A 23,942-nucleotide genomic window follows, 5' to 3' on the forward strand; every position below is an offset into this window, starting at 1 on the left:
GTAGGGGAGGGTGGCCCAAAGCTGATAGGTAGCCCAAAGTGGGTAGTCATGCGTATATCACCGCATTGTGGGCAAACATTGAACTATAAGTAAGGTGGAATGACTGCTGAGGGAGAAAACGCGGTTTGAAACAGCAGGTTCGAAAGCTCCTCCTCAACGTTTGACAGGGGTCTAGACGGCAAGACACTCCGGTTAGGTTAACATGCTTTGCTCAAGGTACCGAGTAGTTTATTAATTATGGAACAACTCCAGTATTTAAACTGATATCCTTCTAAGGTGAGGTTCGCACAAAAATGCATCTTGATTTCATAAGAAACGATTTGTTTAAGAAACTGATTTACGCCATTTTTTCCTTTCAAATCATTATTTAAACACCTTAAATAAACAACGAAAAAGAAGGAACATTCATAAAGTTTTTGTTTTTATGTTTTTCAAAAATTTTACATTTAAATATTCAAGTTCATAATTACAGAAAAAGTTCCTCAAAACACGGACTGAACAATTCAGAATCCTTGAAAGAAATAATTTACAGAAAATATTACCGAAAGAGTTATGTAAAACTGGTTAAATTTTTACTAGGCAATTATATATAGTGGCAAAAAGTTTTCATTATGTTTTGCTTGATAAATAAATTTAAAATAAGTTCGTGTTTTAACCAAATGATATATTTTATTTCTTTTTAGTAAGCTATTATAAAAATGTGTTTTAATATAGTTCAAAATGTAGTACTAAAATAATTTGTGCAAAGTAGTCCCCATTTTAATTAAAAAGTTTGATCTTTTTCTAAAATTTTTCAATCTATTTATGATAGGTAGATTATGTTTTTGTATTTAATGGCACTGTTGTCAAAAATTTTAAACAAATGCGTAACACACTCTGTATTTGTGAAATTGAACTTTTATACTTGAACAGTAAGTGAAACAAATAATGAATAGTGGTATTCACAATAGAATTTTTTTTAAATCCATCTCTATCAGGGTATCTCCAAGGACAATATTAGTGAATTTTATATGTTTCCACAAAATTAGTTTTTCATATACATGATAGAAGTTAAAAAAAATAATTCGAGATTCAAAAGCTTAAACTTAAAATTTCATAAATTTTTTTAAAATTAAACTTGACACTAAATCGGGGCACGCCAGCGTGAAGATACATCAGAGAAATCAGATGACCATATATTAGGGATGCGCCGATTAATCGGTCAATTTTACGACTATTTATAATCGGCCAAGTACTGCCAATTAATCGGCATTAAAACTGTTCTTCAAAATTATTTTTGTTCGCTTTCCTTCAATAAGAAACTATGATGAAATCATTTGAGGCAGTGAAAAGCGAAGGAATGTAAGTGGACATTTTCAAGTTTCGAGATACACGCGTTTAAAGATAACGTCCTAGGTAGGCTTTCATTGACTTTTTTTTTCTAAATCACAATGTACAGCAGCACCTACCAGGGCCACTAGTACTTTCTCTTGCCCCAAGACGGGCAAACCTCCGCGGTCTTTTTCACTCCCCCAAAACGACCTGTGATAAAGTCTATTCTTTCCTTTCATCAAAAATAGGTCAGGAAAAATTTCCCATGATAAAATACTAAACTAGCATCTTAATTATAAACTTATTCGGATGAAATCAGTAAATGTTTTGAATGGCTCCTATGCGGAAGACGCTATGTTTTGCCGTCTAGGTCTCTGTCATCTTCCAAAAACCAGTTTCAAAACCGGACCGCGTCTTTAACATGAGGAGGAATAGGCAGGCCCGCGCCGAGCCTGATCAGCGCCGTCGTGCAAATGTTTTTTGAGCGCCTTTATGCAGTGGCCTTTTTCAAAAATATTGTTAACACCTGGAATGAGGTTTTGCAGACAAATATGACGTAGGAAATAATATGTTTGGCATTTAATTTATTAAAAAACAATGTGTAAAATGTGTATTTAATTGTGGGTTATAGTGTAAGTTTTTACTTCATATCTCGAAGTTATTTCGATTTCAGTTGCTCCTCTGATATGCTAAAGCGTTTTGGAAAAATAAATATTTTAAATATCAAAGTTAACGCCTATATAAATCTCTCTAATCATTAATCGATGAATAATTAATCAAGTTTTCCGGCGTGTTAAAACATGAAGCAAGGCACTCATGTTTCTAAATTGAAGTATAGAGGGTACCCCCTTAAAATCTGAAACTGAAATCCCTTCTGGTAAAACGAAAAATTCTAAAATATTAGAAGCAGTGAATATGATATCTAAAACAAATACATTGTCCATTGCTTTTTTTTTTTTTGACACAAATACCTAGCTAAAAAGAAAAAAGGAGGAGGCTCATGATATTACGGTCAAGTCGCTACTTTTTGGAACAAAAAAGTTAACGAAAATTGTTGTCTACGATATACAAACATTACGCACAAGTAAAATATATGCAAATGGGCTTTCAGTATTTTTAAGTATGATAACATGAAATAGTTGGATTACCACGAATAAAAATTACAGATCCCAAAAACACCATCACACTAATTACAATACAACATATTCACCTCAAGATCCAAAATTGGGAATAGAAAATTTCTTGCGCCTCATATGCTCAGACTTTTTTTTCTACAGACATACCGAAACAGCATTCATGGCTCCACATTAGAAAGAAAAATGCTAATGTATGCATTAACTAGCATCACGTGTTTTCAGTGTAAAAGATTACACTTTTGAATAGCATGTTTAGAAAGAAAAAAACAATAATTTTTACTTCAAATAGGCAACGAGAAGATTGCTTGTTTCAATGAGCAGTGTAGTTTCACCGCCACCACTGGCTATAATCAAGTCCTGTTGAACGCACGGTCAGCCAGGTCCATGGAATGGGCACCACAACTTTAGGGGCACCAAAATTGGTTAAATGTTCTTATTTCTCCCTTTTTTTGAAAACTTCCATAAGAAAAATGTGCAAATTTTCTTGTGAGAGGGTCACCAAGTTTCGGCGTTTTTTGACTCTGTTTGACTTTGTTTCTTTCATTATACAATTATGGAATTAACAAACGTGCCTTTGGGCAAAGTGGATATTAGATTCGATCGTATATTTATTTATAACTTCTTGACACATATGTTGACTTAGATTTTATATTTCAATAGCATAAGTATAACTTTAAAAAGTTATTTTCAATGATGGCAATTAGTTAGTCTATTAATTTAATCAGTTATTTCTGTACGCTTTATAAACAAATGTGCTGACTTAGGTTTTTAATTTAAATTGGATAAGTATAAACTTATTATATATATATTTTTTATAATGGCAGTTAGCTGGTCAACTATCTTAATCATTTACAACTTCAAGTTTGATTTGAAAATGTACCAAATCACAATTAGTTAAGCTAACCCGCTTTACCTGTACGGCTTACCCGCTTTAGGCTCTTTGGTAGGGCAAAGCGGGCTTTTCAAGTGTTTGTAATGTTTGATAATAAATAAAAATTGGGTTTAAAATAATGCAAAATGACTTTTTATTTTGAAGTTCTATTACGCTGCTAGGAAATAAAACCGAAATTTTTGCAATAAAAAACCAAAAACGGCAACTTTCGAGCTTTCTTCGTTAACCTAACCGCTTTGGGCTACCCCCCTCCCCCATGTGTTTGAAATTTTTGTAAACATGCCTAATTATTTCAGGCATTTCTAAACACTTTTCAAACTGTTTTAAACCATTTCTTAACTATATGTTACCATTTCTTAGATAAAGAAGTGAATTTGTACAGTATTTTGAAAAAGCTGTATTTTTCAGCATAAAATATTGTTTCGATGCGCAAAATCAACGATCAATGGTAGAGAGAGACATAAAATAAGACAGTACGGTACGTGCAGTATGTTTTGATAGTAAAATGCAGCACTGTAATAGTACTGTACAGTAAATACAGTAGTTATAGTAATAACTTACAAGATGAAGATTTTGATAATTTATGCCGCACGATCAGATTGTTTACAGTATCTGATAGCGCATGCATATCAGGTCACTCGTCAGAAGATGATGCGGAAGAAGAAACAGTGATGAATTGATCTTCCGCTTTCTGCCGAAATCATTCCGGCAAATATTTTCGTGTTGTGGGTCAGGAATTCGCGATAGCTCTGAAATTCGTTACTCGTGAACAACTCGCGTTCTAGCCTCTTCCCATAAGTCGAATCGCGTTGTTGCTTGAGTTCATTGTAGGTAACGTTGCCAATACGCATTACAGAATAATATGGTAAAAATACGAGGTAATATGACTACTTTACACACGCATAAAAATCATATACCATAAAGATCATGAATATTTGGAAGCAGTTATGAAGACATACGGTGAAAAGAAAATTAACTTTTTTCTCTGCTGATTATTTTTATTGAAAGTCGTAACTACAGTGTATTCTGATCAAGTTTATTCCAATAGATTTTGTAAATAATTCTTTTGTTCATCTTTAATTACTTCTTTTGTTCCCGAATATTTTTTTAAAAGTATTATTCTGTGTTCCGTCAGATTTTTATTTCTATAAACATTTTTCTTTGTAACTATACTACACAAAATCTCAGATATTTACAGCTACTTATCTTCCAGTTTCGTTCCGCTTTTACTAATGTAATTAATTTTATGACGAAGAAAATTTCTTTTTGTAAACTAAAGTTAACGAATCCAAGGGAGACGGCAAATTTCTATTACTTTAAAAAATTTAATCAATTTTCATTAAAATTTTATCTTCCATTCCTTTTAAACATGTACTTTTTCAATCATTTTAAATATATTTTTTTGAAAAATGAATAATAAATATACGACACGTTTCTTTCAGCTAGATATTTTTTCAAGAATATTTTATGCACTTCTTGTTAGCAGCAATCTTTTCTCTTTTAAGATTCCAGGTTCGTTTCTAAAACCATTTATGAAAAAATAAACGAATTTCTTTACGACAACGATTCTAACAAGCAAATGATTGGAAACTTTAAGAAGCTTTTTACTCCTTTCTTTCTTTCTTTTTTTTTTTTTGTCTACTTTATAAAAGAGGGTGTGCAAACTTACCCATGACCCACGCTAAAATCATCCATTCTACGACGCTAGGTGGCGCTCCCCGTTTTGTCGTCACACTCGACTTCACTTTCTTCTTCATTTCGTCAGTACCAAACCAGTCTACAATGACTGTTTCTATTCTTTGTGATGCAAGAATCAATAAAACTAAACATGAAAGGAAAAAAAGAAAGAAACGGAACAGATTATAAATGAGAAATTACTTTTCGTTGGAAAATATTATTTTTTTTTAATGTTTTGCTACTGGGAAAATGTTGTCATTTATTATTTTACATTTGTTACTTGACATTTATTTTTTCGATAATTTTAATTCCAATTTTATTCATTACTTCATTTTCAGTGAACTGAAGATATGTATTTTTTAAAATATTTTCTAAAAACGTATTTTGAAAAAAAAAAAAAAAAAAAAGAAAAAAAAAACATGTTGTTTAATAGCAGGAAATATCCAACGTTGTTTAGCACAAATTAAAAACAACGTTGGATATTTCCTGTTATTCCTCGGCACAAAGGTATTTATTTATTGCTTAATGTTGTTTGATAGTTTATTTGAAAAATGGCGTTTAATGGAGTTGAAGGGACAATGTACAGTTTTCAAGGTTTCCAGAAACAGTACCTGAGTAATATTTTACGCTTAGAATCGTGTGAAGCAGCGTTTTTTAATTTCTTTGACAAGTGGAACCCTTTTCAATGTTTCAACGTTTTTCGTGGAGCTATGGTATTTCTCCAATAGGGTAGTTTCAATGCAACATTTTGGAAATAGTTTACCCCCCTTTTAGCGAAACCAAACTTATTTTCAAAAATATTTATTGTTCTCAAAAAGTAACAGAAAACAATCTACATATAATTTCTTAAAATACCTCTAAACAACTCGTTCAACCAATTTTTTTAATTTCAAAGAGATGTGTGGAACTTATGTTCTGTATACATATAGGCTTTATGGATGGAAAGTGAATTTTCGCATCAGGTTAAAAGCAAGCATCAAGTATGTTTCGATTTTCGTTGTTGACACACAAGGGGTGAACTTCGTCCCCCCCCCCCAATAATGTAATTTCTTATGGTAAAAGTGACAATACCCATCACCATTCATGACAATTAAGAACACTTATCTTTAGAAATGGACCAGCAGTCAATGAAAGGCATTATTTTATATTTATGTTTCCAGAGTGGATCAGATATGTGTCAATAAAAGTTTCGTCGTTGACACAGTCAAAGGAAGTACAATGACATTAAATTTTTAATTAAAAGTTCACTTTGATATCCTCAGTACTGTTCATTCGGGTGAATTCTGATTTAAAACTTCTGTCAAAACATATTTTTATCGACCTTTTAAGTGACTAACTTCAATTTAAAAAGAGGAATGAAAGTTTCGCGGCTGTCTTGATTGATTTCCACGGAATCCTAGGGTTCCGCGGAACACAGTTGAAGAAACACTGTCCTATGGCACGAGCAAAAATAAAAAAATGCTTCTGGAAATCTTCAAAGTTAAATCGCATTACCCAGAAGTAGAGTTCGTGTACTTCATAAAGTGTGTGCAATGAAAAAATGATTTACTTGAAGTCTTTATAGGTTGTTTTGTGCAACAACTTCAAAGTTAAATCGCTTTACTCAGAAGTAGAGTCATGAACTTCATGAAGTTTGTGCAGCGAAAAAATGATTTACTTGAAGTCTTTATAAGTTGTTTTGTGCAACACCTGATACGAATGTTACCTTGTAACTGCGAGATACAACTCATCAACTACTGTCAGAAATTTTGGCAACATCCTCATATATATAATAGCCGATGTTTGAGAAACGCGCGTGTTTCAAAAATGAAACTCGCGCCACGAAATGATAATTTGATAATATGTTTTGGAAATGTTTAACCAAGGCTTCACTTGATACGCGTCTTATCAGGCTCAGTCATTTCAATAAAAGTTGTAGTATAATAACCAATCAATCAAACAAAAACCTGGTCAGACTCCAGCGACATCTGTTAGATTTTGTGGCAAATTTTAACGTATAAACAACAGATAAGTTTATTTTTTAAAGACAGAATAGGTATTCAAAATTGAGTTCAAAAGATTTGAGTTAATTTAAAAGCGGATTTTTTCTTCCTGAAGAAAAGTGTTTGAAAAGATATTTTAGGTTAAAAGTGAAAAAATATGAAACTTTGTTTTGAAGAAAAAATAATTTTTGAAACAAAATCACATGAATATAAGCTGAGGTGGACGTTCATCTAGTTAAATCAATGTAAATTCCGTGTATGAAAAATTTTTGTGATAAATTATTTCAACTTTTCGAAATGAAGCATTTTCAAAATTATTTGAGTAATGTAACTGCAAACCTTTAATAAATATAAATAAGAGTTGGCATTTATTGCAATTTATACATTAAATAACAATTTCAAACGAGCTTAAAAAGAAGTTTTCTGTTTGAAAACGTATGTGAATAAAATGTTTTGGAAAAACTTTTTTTTTTGGGGGGGGGGGGGCGTGATTTCTGCTTCCAATTAATAAAAAACAAATATTGGAAATTTGGTTCTGAATGAAGTTATGCGTTATATTATAAAATTAAACATTGCATCTCATGGACGAAACCATACTGTCTATTAAACATATGAACTGTGCTCAATAATTTGTATCCAGAAAAAATATATTTTTAGTTTTATTATGCAAAAGTTAACTACATATGCTTCATCAAGCTTTTCATTTTAAGATTTTTGTAAACCTACATTCCAGACTTTAAAAAAAAATAATAAAAATTCATTCTATTTTTTTTTAGAACAAAACTTTTGCTCGTTGAAAAAATAAATAAATAAAAATAATAATAACCGTTAAAAAAATTAAAACAAACCTGTTACAAAGGTAAACGGTATTCAAATTTTTACGCATTGTGAGGAAATTTAAAGGGGAGAAACTTCGCCACATAAATTAATGATGCCCCAAAAAAACATGAAAAGTTCCACAAACTTATAAATTATTTGTTAAAGATCAATTTTTTTTAAAAAGACCATTAAGTAGCATAAAAAATGACTTTAAAATAAAAAAAAAAGATTATTTATTGGAAAATTAAATTAAGATCTTTAGTAATCCGCTAAATCAAAACAAAACATTATTAGAAAGCAACAACGTTTCTGTAATCCAGACAAAGATCAATTAAAGTGCAAAATGATTCGCCAAATAAATGTATCAATTAATTAAAAAACAGTAAAAGTTCCATCAAAGTATCAGAAAAACAAACATTAGCGGCAGCAATTTTAGTAATAGAAAAAGTTTTCGCCAATTTCACATGTTCCGCGAGGAGATAATTCCCCCATGATTTTGATGTGAATATTAATTGGCAAGAAATGTAAGGCTGTCAAATTTTGTGACGCCAAAGGATTACATATGTATATGTGCGTCACAATGCATTTAAAATCTTGGCGATTATTTTTCATTTTAGTTGTTGCCACCGTATTTGTTTTTTTTTTTTTTTTTTTTTTTTTTGATTTCAATAAAATGAAGCTTTTTTTATTGTCAAACATAGTTTGTTTAGCGGATTATTCTACATTTTACTGAAATGTCGTTACTTTAATTGTCATTTCGTGTCTTGCCTTGAATGCTTTTTGATGATCTAATTTATTTATTTGTCGAAACAATATGCTATTTTGTCTTTTTCTTGGATTTTTAATCAAAACGAAGTTAAATAATTCGCCAAATAAAAAATTAGCTTTTAAAGTAACATCAGACATCTCGGTTAAAATACTTCGCTAAATCAATTTAAGTTCTCCATCATTATGTGACATAATCAGCTGAGTAAGTTAACAGAGTCTTCAATAGAAATTGAAAGTGTGTAATTTTTTAAAATTAGAAAAAGTATCAATTATAACATGGGAATGACGATGCAAGTTTTACTTTTTAATTTTCGCCGACGATGATGTAAGTGTAATTTTTTTCATTTTTCGCCTAGGTAGAGAGAAAACTGACCAAGTCAAGTGACGTGCCTATAACAAAATAATATCCAAAGAGAAAATATGTATTGCACGCATACTGATATTGTGAAATAAAATGATTATTGTTAAAATCTTGGCGATTGTACCATTAAATACCTCTTTTAAATATGCAGTAAAAAACAATATAATTTATAAACAGCAAGGATTCCTTCCTAGATGAGTAATGTTTAAACCGTTCTCGATATTAACTCTTATTAAATGTCTCAAAAATGTTAGACGTAATCCCAGGGCCCGACTAACTAAACGTGAGGACCAAGGCTCACAATGCTTTGAAAGCGCCCTTGTATTCATCACTTTCAGGTCAAAGCAAATCAATGTTAAAATAATGTTTAACATTTATCCAAAAGAGGAATTTGATTATTTTCACAAAAATACATGATTTTTCATTGCGATGCATAAATTTTTAAAAACTTTGGGACCCTAAGGAAGAGGGGGCCTCAGGCCTAGGATGCATGTGCTGTAATCAAGCCATGCGTAATCCCCCCCCCCAAAATGCAAATAGTATTTATTTAATTTAATTTAAATAAGACATAAGCTTCACGGATGAATCCGGATATTTTGCCAGAAGCGAAAGCCAATGAGAAATAGTGGAATATTGAGTTGGGATCAGCTTTACCTGAAAAGAAAAAGAAAATTCCCCTGAAAAACAGAACTGATACGCCGTTCCGGCATCAATTCACCCTGTACTACTCATCGGTTAACCATATCAATGAAATTTTACGTTAAAGATAGAAAAAACCGTCCCTTTCAACAGCAGAAATAATACTTTAACTAATGTAAACAAAGGATCGCCCGGTTATACTACAGCGCACTCTTGCGGTCAAGTCGGCACCTTTTATCTTTTGAGAAATGACTGAGCTTGATAGACGCGCATCGAGTGAAGCCTTGGTTTAACATACAGGGAAAGGCTTTACTGTGACAAGGCTGAACTCGATCAAGTAACTTAACTATTTTACTGGTAAGACTGTCATTTCAGGGGAATGAAGAAACGAAAAAGCGGTCAACAATGAACGCTACCTCGTGGAGTTTAAGGTTAATTTACTGTAGTTAGGGTTACAATTTCAACTATCAAAATATCACCAAACAGGCAGTGGCTTCGTTCAAATATAGAAGAGTAGAAACAATTTTCAGCCGTCACACCTTGACGGGCGACTTTCTAGTTTATAAATAATCGGCTTTGCACAACTTACAAAGAAAAGTAACGTAAGACGCTGAATGGCAGATGAACTTGATGAAGGGCTTCCTGAGAGTTCGCCCAGCTGAGGAATGTGGTGCAAGAATGTAACAGACAGACAGGATGGGGAAGATCAGGCCTATCCGGCATATCTCCAAACACTGCAGCACTATATTCTTCCGCCGGAATCCGGGCAGGCCGTCATACCAGATTGAAGCCAGCAACTGTTGGACGTTCGGATGGGCGCAGAACTGAAAGGAAGGGATAGTTCTAATGAAAAAGAAAGCAATTCTCAAAGTAAATTTTGCACACGAAACATACAACCGTTGAAATTTCCTGAAAGACGACCCACATTTCAGCCTCAGTAACGTGTGCACAAATCTTACGACATTTTCATCGTATTTGACGAAACGCATTCATGAAAAATGCTCTGATTCATCTTTTCGTCGAATAGACGAAAATTTCGTTAGATTTGAGCACGAAATTTTTCCCAAGTGAGAAAAGAATCGACATAAACGGCGAAACTTATCTTGCAATTGAAAAATTCTCGAAAGTCTGCGATTTTTTTCTAAAGCAAGATTCAGATGTTTTTATTGGACTTTGCAATAAAAAGTGTTTTGGTTCCCTCTTAAAACTATGTATGTAGTTTTATTAATGCATGCTGAGTTTAGTACTAAAAGCAAAAGTCTCCATTTTTTTCATTTTTCTCCGTTTTTAAAGTTACTACGTACATGCAAATCTTACTTTTGTCATCTATTCAATCTAGTGTAGAAAATTGTATTATTTCTGAAGTGGTAAACTTGTACTTCAAATTTAAACAAAATATTCAATTATAAGTTTTTTTGTCCCAAAATTAATTCCCTGAAAATTCTCATTTTTGAGGCATTTACCAGTGAAAAACGTCAAATACGAAATTATAAGCCCAAAGGTTTGTGGATTTTAGAACTAGTAATAAAAGTCACCATACAGGAAAGAGTTTCACTGCTCAGGGGCGGTAATATTGGTAATAAAAATAAAATACTTCATGAGCATTGTTTAGGAACTAGTTATCATAGTTATCATTTTTTCCACTGCTGCTATCAGTTTGAATTTTCACAGAATCAAAAGTTTGAGAAAAAGCTTAACGGTAATGATTTAAATCAAGATTTCTATTTTTTGCTTTGTTGAATTTTTGAAAACAATACATAACTAGTATGTTGTGGCCATCACGAAACTTTCTTCTATATTTTTCCTTTTTCTGATCCCTCCTCATGCTTGACGAGGAAGCAATATTCCTAACAAAAACAAAATTACACATGCAAAAACTTGACGACCATCCCAATGTCTGAATTTTTGTAATAACAAAACAAAGAGCAAAAATTGAAAGTTACTTTAAAAGCCTTGCTTGAATGAATTACAAATATTTTATTTGTTAACAAACATAAGATGGCAACAGTTAAAAATTTTAAATCATTGAGATAATATTTCCTATCATTTCCATACAATTAAAATCACGAGAAATACGCAGACGACAATCTATTACGATTTATCTTTCTTATTGTTGCATTAATAAAAATATTTTTATTCGCAGAAAAAAAAAAAAATCAACACCTCTTGGAGCGATCGGCGTCAAAATAGAACCAAAGCCTGTTTACATATGGATTCACATATATTCCAAATTTCAACCAGAACGTAGCATTACTTCTTGAGATAGGACACTCAAAATGGAAAAAAAGAACGGGTGATTGCGCTACCCCCCTTTTAGCTGTTGACACAAAAATAAAATCAGTTCTTATACCCACTAAGGGCTACTTGCCGATAAATTTTTCTTTCATTCCGTTCGTTATTTCTTGAGATACAGCAGTCACAATTGACGACAAAAAACGTTCTACAGCTCAACCCCCGTTTGAGTTATTGACACCAAAATTGAATCAGCACCTGTTCCTGTTAATACCAACATATGGACCAAATTTTGTTTGATTCCGCCAGTAACTTCCTGAGGAATAGCAAGCACGCGTAACTCGAAAAACGTCCCATTGCTCCACCCCCCTAGGAGGAATTCGCGCCAAAAACTAATGGGCACAAGTTCACATAGGGGCACATATGTGTACTAAATTTCGTTCGATTTCATGCGGTAGTTTTTGTTGTAGAGCGGCCACAAAAAACTGGTCACACACAGACGTGACACACATACATACATACACACACACACACACACACACACACACACACACACACACATACACACACACAGACAGACAGACATTTTCCAAAAATGGTCGAAATGGACTCAGCACACCTCAAAACGTTCGAATCCGTCAAAATTCGAAATTCGAAAATTTGCACGAATCCAATACTTTCTTCTATATATTAGATATAGAAGAAAGTAAAAACATTATTTATTACAAAACATAACTTTAAATATAATTCATGATTAATATTTCGATATACAGAGAGAAAATAATGGTACCAGAGCAGGTTTGTAATATTTACACAGTAATTTCAAATGACAGTATATGAATCAATACGGCAGTTGAGTATGTCTCTTTGTTTGGAGAAACATATTGAATTTTCAAAGAATGCGCGCCTCTTTATTGTTTACCCTTCTTTGGATCCTCAACGAATCAATCAGTTATTCGGAAAACTCTTCAGAGAGAAAATCGTTGCACATTCTAAGGAATATTATTTTTATAAAGTGAAATGAATCTATAGAACATTTTGGCACTATCTGAGTAGGCAAGAAATGCTTTCTAGATCTTAAGTAGAAAATTTTTAAAGTTTATCACTATACAAAATGAAAAAAAAAAAAAAAAAAACTGAAAAATGCATTATTTAAAAGAAAAAATTAATATTTAGAGACAGGAATTCGATTTTTGCGTTGAAACATTTCAAGAACAGTACGCAATACACGCATGAGATCTATACTGTCAACTTCGCTCTGTTGCTGTTGTGTTGTCTACATATTATGTAAAAAGAAAGTTCATAGAATAATATAAAAATTTAAAAATATATATGTATAAGGTGTCAGATCTGGTGAAAAAAGCTGAGAAATATAGCTATCAGCTTCGGTGGTTCAAATCTATAGTGGACATTTCGTAGCGAGTCCTCAAGAGGCAGTAAGACAAGTCTCAAAATGTTAGTAGTGAAAAATGGGCACTCGAAGATGTGCCTTGAAATGTCTGTGGTAAAAGACAGTTTCTTCCAGATTTGTAAAATTTTTAAAAAGATATACCCTTTATTTTATTAAAATTTATTTATTTATTTAGTCTTTTCAAAATCAGGAAAATATGATGAAAAATGATTTTTTTTTTCTTATTCCACTTATATTAAACAAGCATTAGACCGCGGTATAACATGTTTGAATATTTTCTTTCACAGCTCATTTTGTCATTGAGGATAACACTTCCTGTTTAACTTAATGCATGCGGGTCAATTTCGTGGCTGACTTACGCGTGCAGAGAGCGTTAGCAGCAAAGACCTGCTCTATACGTATTTTTACGTGACCCGTGCTTCAGTGACGGTCTACGAAAAGCGTAAAATTACGTTTCCCGCATGAAGTGTACTAAAAATCAGGAATATAAGGTTAGACTAAAAAAAAGCATCTAACATATATAGCACAAAAGTGGACTCGGAAGGAGAACGAAAAGGGCTTGCTTGCAAACTAGTTATTTCTTCTTTGATTATGTTACCAAAGGCATGGAACATTCGGTAACAGATAATGCAAGTTTTTTTTTAGACAACAATATGTTTTGATAAAGTTTTTTTTTGAAACTCATTTTCATAGTGTATTTAACTGTATAACAAAGCATTTAGAAATGAAAGAATACTTGCGCATACGTTTAGATATTTTTAATCATTTAAAATATAAAAAAAAGAAGCACTTATTTATAAAATTTGTCCTTGTATAGTCCTGGAAAAAGAAACAATGAACTCCACCTTATTTTATTATTATTTACAATAGTTAAATATAAAATTTATCTGGTTTTTAGGAAAAATGCGCAGCATAAAATACTGCTTTAAAATGCCGTTAGTGGTAGCCTTCATGTTAAGATGTGCATCAATTTTAAAATTCGGTCCTGCCACCAGATTTTTTCTATTAACTTGGTTCAGCAGTTGTTTACTAACTATTAAATTGAGAATATCCCCCTCACAATGTTTTTGATATTTTTGCTTATAATATCTCAACTACCACATTTACGTCATTGTCTTGGGTTTGTATAAAATTAAGAAGCAACCCAAAATTCAAAATATGTTTAAGTGGTTGAAAACGGTAACCTTACCTTTGTTATGAGTTATAAAATTAATGTAATAAAATCATCTGAAACAATATTGTCTTTCAATCGAAAAATAATCTGGAGGGAGGAGGGAAGGAAAACTTTCATTTGAATATCTAACGTTAAATTTAAAACATTCAGTTGTTCTTTTGCTGACCCTAAAAATGCATTTTGTGGATGCTTAGGGGCAGTATACCAATGCTGAATGAATACAATTCTATCTCTTTGACAAAAGTAAGAAATCTTAAAGAAACTCGCTTTTCGTAAGGAGGTACATATTACATGAGTTTTATGACGAACAAACTTATGTCATATCTTTTTAGCACAGTTTGATGTTTGTTTTCATTGATTGTTGATGTGTACTTGCATAAATACATATCCTTTATTATATATATTTTTTTATAAATAATAATCCTTTTGTCAATACCTCCTAAGTTTATGGTCCGAATAAAATTATAATTGTCGTTTAGTCTAATCTGAGCACTCTGAATCCTTTTTTTTTGGTTAAAAGTAGGGCAGTTAAATTAAAATGCTGATCTGAGCGTTCATTTTAATATGAATGTGTACTCCTACTCTAATTATAGAATAATTATGTTTTCTTAAAGTTACTATAAAAATATACTTGAATGCAAAAATATAAACAATCTAACTTGAATAACAGTGCGCATTAAAAATAAGAATGCGCTAGAACTCAGCTGATGTGTAAACTAGGCGTAATTGCTAGAAAAATACCTCTCAAAACGTAATAATAGCAAGAACTAATTCAAACAATAAGAAGGTCAAGCAGGGCAATTTAGTTTTATCAAGATTACAGCTTCTTCATTTCGACTCGGGTTCTTAAACGAATTTGGTTCGTTCGAAACATTTGTAATTCTTTTTGTTTCCTAAATAATAAACGTGATGTATGCTTTCAAAAGCATTTGAATGCAAATCTAAAATCACGCCTCAGTACGTGACATAACTCTCGGGGAAAAAAGAACAGCAACTGCTCTGGTACAGTTAATTTTGTTTCAGAAATTCCCTTAAGTACCGTGAATATGAGAATGCATTGGGCGTGCCTTATATTGTGTCACGAAAACTTTCACAGCTATGCACCATGAAGTACTTTTGCAGAAAAGAGATAAAATTGTAAAGACATTACTTAAAACTTTAAAATCTTTCAGAGGTATCAAAAGTTAGAGAAAACTATTTTCTTTCAGAATGAACAGATAAAATTACGAACTCAAATAGTATTTAGAAATCTGCCAGAAATCCTTCATCATCCTCACTGCTCAACGATTTTCGCAGTTTTGATCACTCATTACGTTTTTGCTGTTCATACTATGTCAGTGCAGGGGCGGATACAGACTGCCATTTTAGGGGGGGGGATCATGATGGAGAATGCCCCCCCCCCATGAGAGATTTTACGGTTTAAATACAAAAAATTTTTGAAACTGCTTGTGGGTCAATAAAAAGCACCATATCGACCGGGAATAAGGTACTTAGTAGAGTATAAACGTTACTAATTAATTTCATAAGCAATGAAACGAAGAGCAATATTTTAAATATTTACTTTAAAAACAATAATGAATTGAAAATATTACTAAAACCGTTTACATTTTATTCATCATGTGCTTGAACACAATGGGAACGGATAATATTGTCGACGGTTCGGGGGGGGGGGGGGTCATGATCCCCGTGACCCTCCCCTTGTATCCGCCAGACACTTTCTAGGTCTAATCTAGGTGAGATAAACTGTGTAATGATTTTTTTTTTTTTTTGGCTAAGGCGGTGGGGAGCATGGCAGTTACTCTATAATTTTAAATTTTTAATTTTTCGTGGTGACTACTGAGAAGATTTTTGTTTTTAGGAAGATAAACATTTTTGTTAAATCTTCACAAAGTCAATTTTTAAGAAGCTAGGCATGATTATTGTTTCTCCTAGTTGAGCTAGTAATTGCTATTGAGCTTTATTTTCCTTCTTTAAAAAACTGAACACCTCTGTCTGTCTTTTCAGAAGATTAGTCCTTTCGTTAGAGTTGAGCAACTCAATTAATTTTTGACTTGAAAAGCTGAAAATAGCAATTGGTTTGCTTAATTTACATTTTACTTAAACAGCTGAGCTTTCCGATGTTCCTTTATGCGTTTGTGGCAAACATCCACTACGACAGGCATTTAATAAATTGTGCACGCTGTTAGCATTTTAATTTTACAACACAAGCATATTTTTGTTTTTTCTGTTGTAAAAGGAAAAAAAAACGCATTCCAACCACCACGATGATAGGAAAAGTTCCCTTTGGATTCTGTGCTTATACAGAAAATAAAGTCGCAAGTATGGAATCATGCCACGCATAACTGTTTGACAAAGCTGTAACAAAGTGGGAAGAATTAATTCCTGCCATTGAGTGTAATTTATTTATTTATTGTATATTAGACTAACGCTATGAGGAATCAATGTGGTAATCTTTGAATAGTTCATTTGAACTACATGCATAAAACTTAACACAGGTGATAAGACAAGATGGTTTGTTTATATGGAATCCTCCAATATATAATATCCAATGATCGGGTAACGCCCTGACGTCATCAACAATGAAACTCGCGCCACGGCATGATAATTTTAAAATACGTTTTGGTAATGTTTAGCATGTATCTTTGTTGTGACAAGACTGAACTGGATCCGGTAACTTAACTGTTTTACTGTGTTATTTCAGGGGAAAAGAAAAAACGAAATAGTGACAATATTGAAAAAGTCAACAATGAACGTTATCCACTGGAGTTAAGGCTTACTGCACTGGAGTTAGGGTTACAATTTCAACTATCAAAATATCACCAAGCAGGCAATTCGTTTCATTTGTCATATCTTGACGGGCGATTTTCTAGTTTTTAAATATCAATGTGTATGGAAAATTTGAATGATAAATTTATTCTTTATAATTGGAAGGCAATGACGTATTTTTCTCCAAAATGACAACAAATCTGGCCGTTGCTGGGGAATGCGGAGCGAGGCTTTGCTTTTGTTTCTTCAGCAAAAAAAAAAAAGTGTGAAAATTGTAATTTTGAACTTGTTATTGAACACTTTTGTTTCACTGACATCAATCTTTTTAAGTAGAGTGGTAAAATTGGCGATTTTGTGGAGTCAAGTGGAAGAGATGAAAAATATTCCGAAATTTAAAGATATCAGCCGTACAGACTATAATTAGATCTCCTTAAAAATCCAAACCTTATGGAAAAGAAGAATTTAGGTACCTTTTTCTGCTTGTGCTTGATGGCTAGTTTCAGCCTGCTCAGCAGCATTCTGTCTCCAGGCTCGAAAGCTGGACCGGACGGGTCATAGTTCAAGAGCACTTCCAGTTCGTACGAGCTTCGCGTGTGATCCAAAAGAGCCGTTGCGAACTCCTGGCACTGCTTTCGAAGCTCCTTTACACAGGGAAGACAAACAGTTTCAAATAGACCAAGTTATCAGAAAACTCATTATCAAAAATTTGGAGCACAAGTAATTCCCCCCCCCCCCCCAAAAAAAAAGTACAGTAGTATCTCGTGCATTCGGGCCCACGTACATCAGAATAATCAGGATCAAGTTTGTTGACTTTAAAAAAATAGTTAAGATAGTTTTAAATTATGAGAGCAAGAACGTTGCTATAAGAAACCAACACACACAAAATAAATAAATAAATAATGCGGTACAACTTTGTTTATCCGGATTAACCGGAACGAAGAGGAATCTAATTAGTTGAAAAATCTAAGAAATCCGGGAAATATAAGTAATAAAAACTAATCCGTAAATAGGCACAGATTTTTTATTGCGAAATAAAGCCATGTTTGTAGCAAAATGAAAAAGAGTTTTTTTTACAAAACATTAAAAAATATGCAAATATTATTTTCATATCATTTCTTAACAAAAACTGGTTCATTGTCTTCTCTATCGCACAAGAGTAGTTTGATTGAAGCGCGTTCAAACGCATTTTCCTTAATCGATGCAATCTTAATTTAAAAAAAAAAGTTATTATTTAGTAGTTCATTAAACTTATCTAAGGGAAAAAAACACGTTTAAGCCTGCCGTTATTACCACAACTTATTTTGTTTCTAGTCGTTAAAACAAAAGCACAGTTTAAATAATGACTTTAATCTTGGAAAATAAATATTGAATTATGAATCCATTTTGTGATACTTTTAAAAACAAACATAAAGATTAACAATTCGTGGAATAGTCTGCGTAATTTGAAAGCAATGAAGGAATTGTAATGAACACCTTATTTAATTAAGACGAGGTAATTAAAGGAAAAAATCCCTTAAATACTTATATTTTAAACCAGGGTTGGCCGGATTGGACCCATTGTTTTTTTTTTTTTGAAAAAACCCATTTAAAAAACCCATTATTTAGCCCACTTTTGGGTTTTTTAAAATTTTCTGAGAAGTTTTTAAAAAATTAATTAATTTAAATACTTTCACAATTTAAACTTTTTTTTTATTTGTTCTTCACCACAGACAATGGACATAAAAAATGAATTTCGAACTTTAATAGTATTTCTTAACTCTTAATGGCATTAATCTTGACAAAGTTCTGTCACGTCTGATTTTCTCAATATTTGTAGAATGAGCAGAGGAAACTACTCTAGCTAAAAGGCTTTCATTTGAACTATTTTCTGCAAACTAACACGTCACAAATCTTGAATAAACCAGGTATATTTTTTAGAAATTAAGAGGTGTTACAAACGGTCCGACAGGAAACAGAACAGAATGTACAGTATTTTCATTATCTTACGAAAAAGTTTAATATTTCTTACTCTGTACACAGAAATAGAAAAACGGGCAACATAAAATTCAAAGAAATGTCTTTATTAAGTTGGAATTCAGTAAAAAGGGATTTAAACTACTTGAGGTTCTACAGTAGTTTTGCATAACAAAATGAAATACAATAAGAATGGTAAGAATATAAAGTAGGTATATATAAGATATAATATATAAGAATATGAAGTAGAATTAAAAAAAAATGTAGTAATTAAAAACGAACTAACAAACAATAGATTTTATCACTCGAGAAGTAACTTTGCCTTAACTGTTGATAATCATGGAAACTAAAAAAATCTGAAACTTCACCATTTTTGGGTTTTGTCGTCTTTTATACTTTTCTTCAGAAAACGTTGAATTTTCCAGCTTTTTTTACCCCAAGAAATTTTTGTGCTTTGTCTATATACTTATGCTACAATATGCTACAAGTACCCGCATTTTCCCTAAAAAAAAGGCAAAAAACCCCACATTTCTTTTAAAAAACCCAGCTTTAGTTGAGTTTTTTTTGGGTTTTATTTAAAAAACCCAAAAAACCCTGGACCCATGGGCTTTTTTTAAAAAAAAACCGTGTTTTTGCCAACCCTGTTTTAGACAAATAATAATAAATATAAGTTTGCTTAAATCATTAGCATTACGAGCTGATGTGCACATTAATAGGCTAATAGAAAGACTGCACACTGATTTTTTTTCAATCTAGACCAAAAAAAAACATCTAAGTACAGATTTTAAAAGTAAAAGTGATTACAAGCTATGAAATCCCTCCAAGACAATTGCGCCTCATTACAGATTTAACTCATTTATTAAAATTATCGAAAATAAATAGAACACTTTATACCTGGAACACATTTTTGAACTTAATAATATTTTCTGATTTTTTCATATTTTAACAATAAATATTTCAAAAATATTTCCTAGTCGAATCATTTTTGCTTTCAAATTCCTCTTCATAAATTACAAGAAGGTTTATCAAATATATTATATCAAGACTTTTTTTATGGAATGGGATTTAACCCGATTTGGATGTGGAAAATATTTCAGAAAAGATTCCTAACCAAAAATTATATTGACGTTGAACAATTTTGCTGTCATGAACTTTATCTTAGTAAAGAGGTTTTTTTCGATATTCTTTTTTTTAAATCGTAGTTGCAAGTATTTGGAAAATTGTTTAAAGATCATTACTTTCTATTGAGTTATCCGACATTAAATCAAATAGATAATTAATAAGAGATTAATAAAATAAATACACAAATAAATCAATAAAAACATAGATAATAAAATAAATTTAGAAAAATAATAAAATAGACAAATAAATTAAATAAATTTTTACTTATAAGAAAGTAGACAGTTTGGATTAGGGATGCGTTGAACGGGTCAAAAAGAACGAATCCTTAAAATGAAAAGATTCGTTGTTCACTTAAAAAATGAACGACCGTTCTTTTGAATGGTGAGCAGTTTGGAACATTGTATTGATGCACTTGTGATAAAATCGCATTTCTTTTTGAACATTCATCGTCAAATTTTTAACTCTCAATCAATTTCAAATTTCCTTTTTCTCAGTGCAGGTACAATATTATTCATTCGATCCTTTTTACTTTCTGCTTTGTTCATCATTTTTATTTAACCATTGCAGTTCATTTGCAATTTTCCAATGTATCCATTAGTACAGGAGTTCTCAAACTTTTAAACATTGTGACTCCCCTTTTAGATTCCTTCTTTCGAACTTAAGATTAAAAAAAAAAAAAAAAACCTTATTCATACAAATTCACACAAAAAAAAAAAAATGAAAAAGATTACCTAGTATACCGTTATCCTCTTTCAAAAAAAAAAAAAATCATCGAATAGACGAGCATATTCGTTGATAACTTCATGCAATGCGTTAATAAATACACATAACAAACTGCCTTTATTTACCAACAGACACGTGGAACACAATGTTTTACCCTTTTTCTTGGATTTTGTAAATCACACCAAGGTAGCGTATTCGAGCGTTGGAGTAGCGAACAGCGATTCAAACCTTATTAAAAATGAATCAAATTGAAATATTTTAACTGTTAATTAAATGTCATTTGCTTTTATTTTCCCAGTTGTATTGGAATTTCGCTTGGTAAATTATTAATATATCGTATCCTACGCAAGAAGTAATATTGCGCAACATTCTTTCTGAAATGTTTCAGATTTCCGTAAAATGTGTAATTTTGCATTTTAAACTGGAAAGGAAAACGTTCTTTTTTAAAAAAACTTTTATAAGGTTCCAGCTGCTTTCTGTAAGCAACATTTTTTTTTCTTTTGTCTCACGTTCGTACTTCCATTGAATAATAGTTGAATTATAACTACAATTAAAAATTCTTTAAATGCATGATATCGAATTATTATTTCTTATTCATATTCAAAATGCTAACATTTCTTTTCCAATAAGTAACACTACTTCAATTTTAGTTTATTCCAGAAGAGTCATTCTCATAAAAAGTCATTGTGAGCTTATTAAGTTCAAGATTAAAGTGACGGAATCAGAGGAAACTTTTTATAGAGATAGGTATCTGTAAGAACTTAAAAAAAAAAAAAAAGAATATTGATCCTGAAAAATGAAAATATTTTTTGAATACATAGTTAGCATTATGCCCTATCTTAAGCGTCATTCCCTCATTACTGAAGGAATGGCAAATTTATGAAAATTCGATTCTATTCATTAAGCGTGATTAATATTTGAGGTTATTCATACACAAACATTAATAAGCTAGGAAGTAACTAATGATCTTTCAGTTTTCATGCATTATTTATTTTGTTTAGTTGTAAGTAAAAACAGGTGTGAGGGAATGACGGATGCAAAAACACTAATCTGGTTTTATGCTTTTAGATTCAAAGAACAAATTCCCCACAACGTAAGGACGCAAATATGCTGCAATATTTTTTCGGGTTGCTAGCTGTAAATTACTAGACTTTTTGTTTAAAAAACATCTCAGTGCGATTCTGGGAAGGAAATTAGCCGCTGTGACGGAATGACAGTACCCGCTGGGGACAAACTTAAAAATAATCGTCTCAGTTAAGGTTTAATAAAATATTAGTTTTAAATCATTCTTTTTACTTAAATTATTCAATATTTTGAAATAAAAAACAGAAAAATGTGAACTTATTGTTTGTTTTCTTAGAAATAATTTTTGCTCACTTTTTACTAACAGTTGGGACAAGTGAGGAAATGACATTATGGCACTTTAGACTCACATAAAACATAGTTATAATAAAATATTGAAATTTTACTCTATTTCTCTTGTTAAACTCTATACTGAAAAACATTTGAACCCTTAAAAATATGTATGAGTCATAAAACATTCGTATATTATGATAAGGGCATGAAAATAACCGTTTCTGTGAGAATGACCCAGAAATAAACGTTTTCTTTCGTTTAAAGTTTATACAATTTACGGTTTGGTTTTTGATTTATTTTTAATTTAATGCATTAATATCAAATGCTACATTTTCTTACAAACGAACTGTTCTAATGAATTTCATTTCACTATACAAAGCAACCGTTTTTTGTAGTTCACTAATCTTAACGTTATATACTACTTTTGGGATGATAATTTTAACTTACATTAGTAATAAAATCCAGGAAGTACTCGTAATGGGGCGGAAATAAAGTATTTAATAGGCGAACATTTGTCGGCAATTGGGAGATATCTCGAACAATTTGTAGTCGAAATGGTGTGCCAAAATCAGTGAAAAGCGTACACGACACCTGCAACCATGTTTTTATCTTTCTTTTTTATCTTTTTTTTTTGTATTTTCTCGAAAGAAAGAAAAAAAAAGAGTTGCTGACGCAATAGAGGCTCATCAACTGATTGTCGTACGTGATAAACGTGTTCATCTGTCGAAAATGTGCAGAGATCTTGGAAGAAAATATTTATACGCATAACAAAAGTTAGCTGTAAAAATACAGGCGAGCCAAATGACCTTTTAATTTTCTACCACGGGTAAAGTCATACGAGTGTCGCTGTTCCATAAATAAAAATGTAATAAAATAAACTAATAAATAAAACAAATATACATAAATGAATGAATAATTAAAGTCAAATGAAAGAAATAAATAAATTTCAAAATTATTAGACTTCGTTCTCTTTAAATCCTATAAATCCAAATTTTAAGCATTGTCATGTCAAGAAGACAGACGAAAAATATCTTTATAATTAATTCTTAATTAAATGTTTCACGTCATACATAACAAGTGCGACGACAAGCTAAAGCACGTTTCCGAAGGCATAAAAATCAATTCACAGCTGGAATAGCACAGATTCAGAGGAGAGAGACCTTCTCAGTACAGATGAATTTTAAGAAACAAAGAAGTTGATCGGTAAGGCGTAAAACAAAGTTTCCATAAACGAAGATTCTTCGAGCGTAAACACATTTTATCGGGCATTTGAGACTCCGAGAAACGATATTCTTAATATTTATCGCGAGAAACACTTTAAGTGCCAGTCTAATCCCACTCTTTATTCAACTGGGGGAAGTCTTCAAGCACGTTTTCTACATTGAAAAAACACGTTCTGACAGAATAGATTTATTCAACGGATCAAGTTCTTAAGGATCGTGATGATTTAGTTCTTCTTTTTTGAAAAGGGTTAGCTCTATGGATCGATGCGTTGAAGGCGTAGAAACAACAATGATTCTAGTGTAAAGGAAGATTTCTGATACTTCGTAAAGTACATGCAATTTCTTTCAACAAAATGGGACTTGTACTGAGAATTTGCACACAGCGCGCCTTCTAAAC

At 31.7% G+C, this 23,942-nt stretch overlaps 1 protein-coding gene across 1 annotated transcript in view; it reads right to left on the minus strand.

Annotated features, from left to right (window-relative positions):
* LOC129216404 (transient receptor potential-gamma protein-like) overlaps positions 1 to 23,942 on the minus strand; it is a 133,935-nt gene that overhangs the window by 73,161 nt on the left and 36,832 nt on the right. The window contains exons 4-6 of the mRNA XM_054850622.1: positions 17,639 to 17,809; positions 10,175 to 10,409; positions 5,009 to 5,161 (exon numbers count right to left, since the gene is read on the minus strand). Of these exons, the coding sequence (XP_054706597.1) occupies positions 5,009 to 5,161; positions 10,175 to 10,409; positions 17,639 to 17,809 (559 nt within the window). The remainder of the gene's footprint in view (positions 1 to 5,008; positions 5,162 to 10,174; positions 10,410 to 17,638; positions 17,810 to 23,942) is intronic.

The sequence above is a fragment of the Uloborus diversus genome, chromosome 1 (genome assembly GCF_026930045.1).
Source record: "Uloborus diversus isolate 005 chromosome 1, Udiv.v.3.1, whole genome shotgun sequence".
NCBI classification, from domain to species: Eukaryota; Metazoa; Arthropoda; class Arachnida; order Araneae; family Uloboridae; genus Uloborus; species Uloborus diversus.